Below are 6,368 nucleotides of genomic sequence, written 5' to 3' on the forward strand. Positions count from 1 at the left end.
GAATTCATATTGTTCTGTTTTACTCAGATACTTGGTTCTTAAGAGATCTGTTGGACCCGGCAGCATTTCTAAGCTAAACACAGTAAAACAAAAGTTTTCATTGATCCTCTCCTCCACACGCTCTTGTGCTAAATGGAATTACAGTATAATTGACTCCAAATCTTTTTGCTGTGGGAGGCGATACGTGGTAAGTAAGAGAATGGCTTTGGAGTTGGGTTGGGTTTGAGGCTCACTTCCAAAGCTTCCTAAGTGTGTGACCTTGGGCAGGTTCATCTTGCTAAGCCTCAGTTTTCTTCTCTCTCTCAAAGAGGGATAACAGTCTCTACCTTCAAGAGCTGTAGTGAGGATTAAATGAAACTGTGAATTAATACCTATCACATAGTAAATACTCAACCAGTGATCACTTTAATTATCTGTCTGGCATGGGCTGAGTAGGGATGGGGAGGGGAACTGGATTCTTCGCGTTTTATCCTTAGGGTTGGGAGAAAGAGTTCTGGGTTCTGAATCAGAAAACCATAGTATTGGTTCTGCCACGAACTGGCTGTATGGCTTTGGGCAAGTGACCTTCCTTTTCTGAGTCTGTTTCCTCATTTATTAAACAAGATAAAAGCCAACATTTGTTGAACGTCCAAGGGATAGGCTTATGTGTGGTATCACATGTATTAAATCATTGATCCCTCACAGCAGACCCGGGTGGAAGGCGCTATTATTTTTCCATGCACAAACAGAGCTGTTAACACTCGGGGGGACGGGAAATACTTGCCGAAGGGCACACACACAGCAAGTGAGGGGCAGCTCAGGACTCAAACCCAGGCAGCCTGGCTTGGAAGCCCAGGCGCTTTGGGGCTGAGGAATGTGGCCATTCACACCAGGTTCAGTGTCACACACCCCATCCCAGCATTATTAGTCTTTCAGGGACCTCAGTGATACACTGTTCAGCTTTTCCCATTTGACAAATAGCAGAAACTAAGACCTGAGCAGGATAAAGAACTTATTTAGGGTCACACAAATTAGTGACCTAAGTGGACCAAGAACCCAAGTCTCAGAATCCTTCCAGCCCAGAGAGTCAGAGGTCCGCCCCTGAGAGTCTTTTCAAAAACGAAAAACTGGGCTTCCCTGGTGGCGCAGTGGTTGAGAATCTGCCTGTCGATGCAGGGGACACGGGTTCGAGCCCTGGTCTGGGAGGATCCCACATGCCGCGGAGCGACTGGGCCCGTGAGCCACAACTGCTGAGCCTGAGCGTCTGGAGCCTGTGCTCCGCAACAAGAGAGGCCGCGATAGTGAGAGGCCCGCGCACCGCGATGAAGAGTGGCCCCCGCTCGCCGCAACTAGAGAAAGCCCTCGCACAGAAACGAAGACCCAGCACAGCCAAAAATAAATTAAAAAAAAAAAAAAAGAAAAAGAAAAACTGCACTTTCACTGTCAATTTGCCTGGGGTAACTGTTTACACCTTCGTCTGATCACAGCCCTACTTTCCTCCTATCTTTGTAAATTCTGAGGCGCTGACCCCAGTCACTCGGTGGCCGGGGCTTCATCAGCTCCGCCAACGGCTGAGAGGAGGCACCGGGAAGTCAGAATGTGTTTCCTGCTCATAAGTACAAGACAGGACGTGCCAGTTTCTTGTGCGCGTTTCTGCAAAGAACCGCGTGCTCTCTGCGGACCCTCAGCAGGGGGAGGCGCGTGGGAGCGGCCCTCCGGCTTCTTGCCCTGCACTGGAGGACAGGCGTGGATAAGCTGTCACCCAGCGAGGCCACAAGTCTGTGTCTCCACCTACCACTGCGCCTCTGAATGCGGTAAATAAAAAAGTGGATACCTGTTAAAAATCCGTGGGTTCGGAAACCTCGTGTCCTCTGCACATTCCCACTAGGACTCTCCCGGGCTTGATGCTGTTTCGATTCCTCGGGGAACAGGAAGGTCTGTGCGGTAGCTCTCTGTGTGGTCAGGGGAATCTTTGAGGGTCCTTGAGACCGTTTTTCAAGAGATCCACTAATAGCAACACGTTACGTGCCTTTTTCACTCTAATTCTTTCTGGAGTTTTGCGGAGGCTCCACGCACGGCGTTTGACGTTATGACAGACCACAGAAACCCGGATGAGAACCCAGCTGTCTGCTATTAAGCGGGATGTGCAAGAGATTTGCAAAACTGGAAAACGAATTCACTCTTTTATGGAAAACATGTTCATAAAAATGTTACTTCTGTTAACATATTTTCCATAAAAGAGTCCTCTATGCTTAGATTCTGTGTTTGGGGATGAAAGGAAACTAACCAGAACTGGTCCACAGCATGAATAAGTCATTATACCAATCAATCAATCAGTCAGTCTCCCAGGTGGTCTGCACTCCAGCTGAGCCTTCCCTCTCTGCTGAAGCAAGCTGCCTCGTTTCTGGTCCACAGGCACTAGATGGCTCCCAAGGGCCCTTCTGGTTTCAGCAACTAAGACCCGGGAGCTCTCCTTAGATTATAACCAAGCAGGACCCTATGGGGCCTTCCTGGGACAGATACCCCTTACCCTCTGCCACCTCTTGTCTGTAGAAAAACTTTAGCCAAAGAATAAATTTAATCAGAGAAGCAAGAAAATGCAGAAAGAAATGCAAACAGTCAAAGAAGGCAAGATAATCATAGTTTAACCATTAAGGAAAGTCAAGGACTTTTAGTTCCTCCTCAAGGGCTACTGTTTCACTTAACATTGCATTAGGAATAGTTCTCCAGGACATTACAGATTCTTCGTGAATATGAGTGTAAAGGCCACTTCTGGTTCAGCCCCACATGAGAACTGAACGTTTGTAGCAGGCTGAGCGCCATGCTGCCTGGATGGGGAATAAAGGAGACACCAGAAAAGCAGATGCGGGAGACCCGAGTCCACAACACTGATAAATTAGGGGCTGATCTCCTGTGGGAGGGAGTTCCGGCTCTGAGCAGGCTCCTTCGAAACGAGGGAATTTCCCCGCTTCACTCTAGGATGTGCTGGTGAATTTCATTCATCTGCGCTCAGGCCTGGCCAGCGTCAGTGGCAGGAGGCTCTGATGTGAAGGTCAGCCAGGATAGAAAGTGTTTCTGAATTGACACTGACAGTCAGTGGAAAATGCAGCTGCTCTATTTGCTCTCTGGCTACTTACACCTTTTCCAGAGGGAGATTAGTCAGGGTCCCCGAGTAAGACACTGCTCCAAGTGGCTTTGGGCTTTCAGCTCTGTGGCTGAGTGAGGGTCAAAAAGCAAAACCAAATGACAAAAAAAGAAATCACCCCCGGATAGTTGGTAAAGATAGCACTTTAAAGTCACCTGGGGTCTTCACATAGAAGTCCCAGCTGTTGCTGGGGTGTCATGTTGGTGTGAAACTAGCAAAGAGGAGAGAGAGGAGAAAAAGGGGTGGGGGTAAGGGATGCCCCAAATGTCATTCCGTGAGGCTCGGATTGTCAAGTTCAAAGTGCTCTTGGCTTTCTTCCTCCGGAGAGCGCTCGTTACCTCATGGAGTAAGCGATGACAACATAGTTAAGCTCTGAATCGATCAGCTGTCTGTACTTCCTGTAAATTTCCCACAGCGTCCTGTCCTCTTCATTCGTCTCATATCTGTTTGTATAAATTCTCACCTGTGCCGATAGACAAACACCTCCGCACGCGCGCACACACACGCGCGTGCACACACACACACACACACACACACACACACACACACACACACACACAGTGGCTACATCACCCGGACCCCGAAGACAATCTGAATGATGTACACGTACAATTGTTGGCAGAATCAGGAAAAGCCCAAACCCAACTAAGGATGAAAGCTCCAGATTCCCTTCCGTGAAACTGTTAATTTCCAATGGACAGACTTGTGAGACGTCCATCCCCCCCATGCCCTGCCTCACTCCTGACCTTCATCCCAGAGCAGGAACACTGGGGCTGGACGCCTGCCCGCCCAGGGGCCTGGATGCCCTTGCCCGATCCCCAAGGAACCCACCCCGGGGGGGCTCTTACCTTGAGTGTGCGCAGGGCACACCGCCCTTCTTCCTGACTCTGCAGGATCTGCTCCACAAACTTAACATCAAGGAAAGCCCAGATTTTGAAGTAAAACAACTTCCTGCAGGATAAGATGAGGCGGTGCAGCTCCTTGTCCAGAGACTCATTTTTGTTGTTGAACTCAAAAGTTAGTTTCTGGAAAAGCACCAAAGGGGAAGACGGATGTGGACAGAGATGCTGGGATTGGCTGGATCATTTCATAACACCTTCGTGCCCTGGCTTTGGCCTGGCAGCCCACGGTGGTTCAAGCGCTTTAGATAAGGGGCACTGGACACGCAGGTGTCGGAAGAAGGGATTTGGGAATGAAAGTGATCTCATCCAAATTTACGAAACTTGGAGTTTCGAGGCAATGTATCTGGAGTCTGGAGACCAAAGTGGTGGTCCTGGCTCTGCGATGGACTAGCCAGGTGACCATGGGCAGCACCGAATGGTTATGATGTCTGCCTGCCCACTTCAGGGCTGTGTGAGCGTAAATGAGCTCTTAGCAATTTGTCATCCCTCACTGTTAGTAGTGGTATTTATACGCTTCAGTATCAATCCTCACAGCCTTCTGAGAGGTCTTTGCGGGGCGGGGTGGGGGGGGTGGGGGGTGGGAACAAAATGATCCCAATTTTATAGATCGGGAGCTGCCAGATTAGAGAACAGCCCACACCTCTGAGCTCTTCTGTAACTTGGGTCAAATTTGGCTTTTTGTCTGGTTTGGAGTCACACTGGGTCCTGTGTGCTGCTGTGACTGGGTGGAGAAGTAGAAGAAGCTGCTGACCTGCTTCTCACCTGTAGAGGCACCTTCATGCTCAGGCCTCACAGCTCTGAGCCAGGGATGTAGGAGCTTTCCTTGGTTGACAGCCAATCAGGAATTGGTTCCACGTATAGGAAGTGAGCAGTAGCTTTTGTCCTCTGCTGCGGTCTTGGGGACCGGGGGAGGCTTAGTTTGGTGACGTTTCCCAGAACCTCAATTTGACCTTGAGTGAGTGTGTGCAAGCCCAGCCCAGAGCAGGTAGCAGGAACCCGAGGGGCAGCCCCTCCTCACAAGCCTCCCAGCCCTCAGCTCATACCTACCTGCAGAGTGTGCCGGAAGGTGGGCAGGAGATCCGTCAGAGTGGGCCTCATGGACCAGTCGGGGTGGCTGAAAGAGCAGTTTCTCAGACTGATGCTCCTGATGGGGATCTCCTGCAGGAGGATCCGGGCCAAGCACTCATACTCCATGACTTGCTCAAAGAAGAAGTTGACTCTCAGGTTGGTGGCGTACCTCGCCAGCTTGGCCCAGGACATGCCCCAGATGACCTGCTCGTGGGGGTCATGACTGTGGCACTTGATGTTCATGGTCCAGAGGGTGCCGGCATTGTTCTCACACAAGTTCTCCAGCAGCTCGTCGGAGATGCAGTTGTAGTTGAGGCTCAGGGACACCAGGCTGTGGAACGTGGCCATGGTCTTGTTGAACTGGGGGCTGCTGTAGACAGCGAGGTGGTGGCTGAAGAAGTCCTCGAGGTTGAGCTCTGACACCACACTCTCTTTCCTTGAGTAGCTCAGGGAGTTGAGGATGTGGCAGCCTTGCCCCACGGTGAGCCTAGCCCCTTTTAGGCTGAGATAATCCAGGTGTTTGCCCATTTTCTTCAAGAATGAGCTCAAGCTTTTCATGAGCAAGTTCCTGATGCTCTTCCTCCAGACCAGGCGGTCCAGTTCCAGGTGCTGGATAGACAGAGATTTCAGACGGTTGTTTCTCTTGCCCAGACACGAGAGAAGGCTTTGCATGGTGACCTGGAACTTCTTGGTCAGGACAGCGTTGTAAGGATACAGCAATTTGATCTCCAGGTGCTCCAGATAACCACCGAATTTCTTAACATACCAAAGAGCCGACACAAATTCGGACGCGTGTACCCTGGAAGGTCTCCCAGTAAACGTGATGGTCCTGTATCGCCAGAGGTCAGCCGAATACATCATCTGGTTCCACTTTCTGCAGACAAGGGCCGCTCTGGACCTGTCTTTGTCTCCCAGCCACCAGAAAATACGATGTAGGCACACATCGGGAAGGGTGGCCCAGCAGCTCTCGTCTTGAGGCTGGATCGGTTGGCCTTCTTCGTCCATCAAGGAACCGGGATGTCCACTGCAGCTGTGTGGTAGGCAGGGCTTCCAAAAATGAGGAAAGCAAAGCAATCACTTGTTTTCTGTGGGGAGTAAAGAGGAAGAACCATCACCTGCCAAACACATATTAAACCCAATGGAACAAACTTGCACTATGGCCCCATGTGTAGGTACTGGGCTGGTGCAGGGGGTGCAATGATAAATCCACCACACTGTGCACACCTGCAAGGAGTCACAGCCCATCAGGGGTCTATCAGGGACATAGACCGGGA

At 50.6% G+C, this 6,368-nt stretch overlaps 1 protein-coding gene across 1 annotated transcript; it reads right to left on the bottom strand.

Moving 5' to 3' along the window:
• Window positions 1-3,807: 3,807 nt before the first annotated feature.
• On the bottom strand, window positions 3,808-6,099 carry FBXO39 (F-box protein 39). Its single transcript, XM_068531695.1, has 2 exons — window positions 5,074-6,099; window positions 3,808-4,149 (listed from the first exon to the last, which is right to left on the bottom strand). Exons 1-2 carry the CDS (start codon window positions 6,097-6,099, stop codon window positions 3,808-3,810), a joined length of 1,368 nt encoding a protein of 455 aa, XP_068387796.1.
• Window positions 6,100-6,368: the final 269 nt, after the last annotated feature.

Source organism: Eschrichtius robustus, chromosome 20, assembly GCF_028021215.1.
Source record: "Eschrichtius robustus isolate mEscRob2 chromosome 20, mEscRob2.pri, whole genome shotgun sequence".
In the NCBI taxonomy this organism is placed as follows: domain Eukaryota; kingdom Metazoa; phylum Chordata; class Mammalia; order Artiodactyla; family Eschrichtiidae; genus Eschrichtius; species Eschrichtius robustus.

Coding starts and splice junctions, on each gene's coding strand:
- FBXO39 (XM_068531695.1), bottom strand. CDS start 6,099: ATGGACGAAGAAGGCCAACCGATCCAGCCTCAAGACGAGAGCTGCTGG. Junction 4,150..5,073: donor CCTTCCGGCACACTCTGCAG/GTAGGTATGAGC, acceptor GTGCTTTTCCAG/AAACTAACTTTTGAGTTCAA.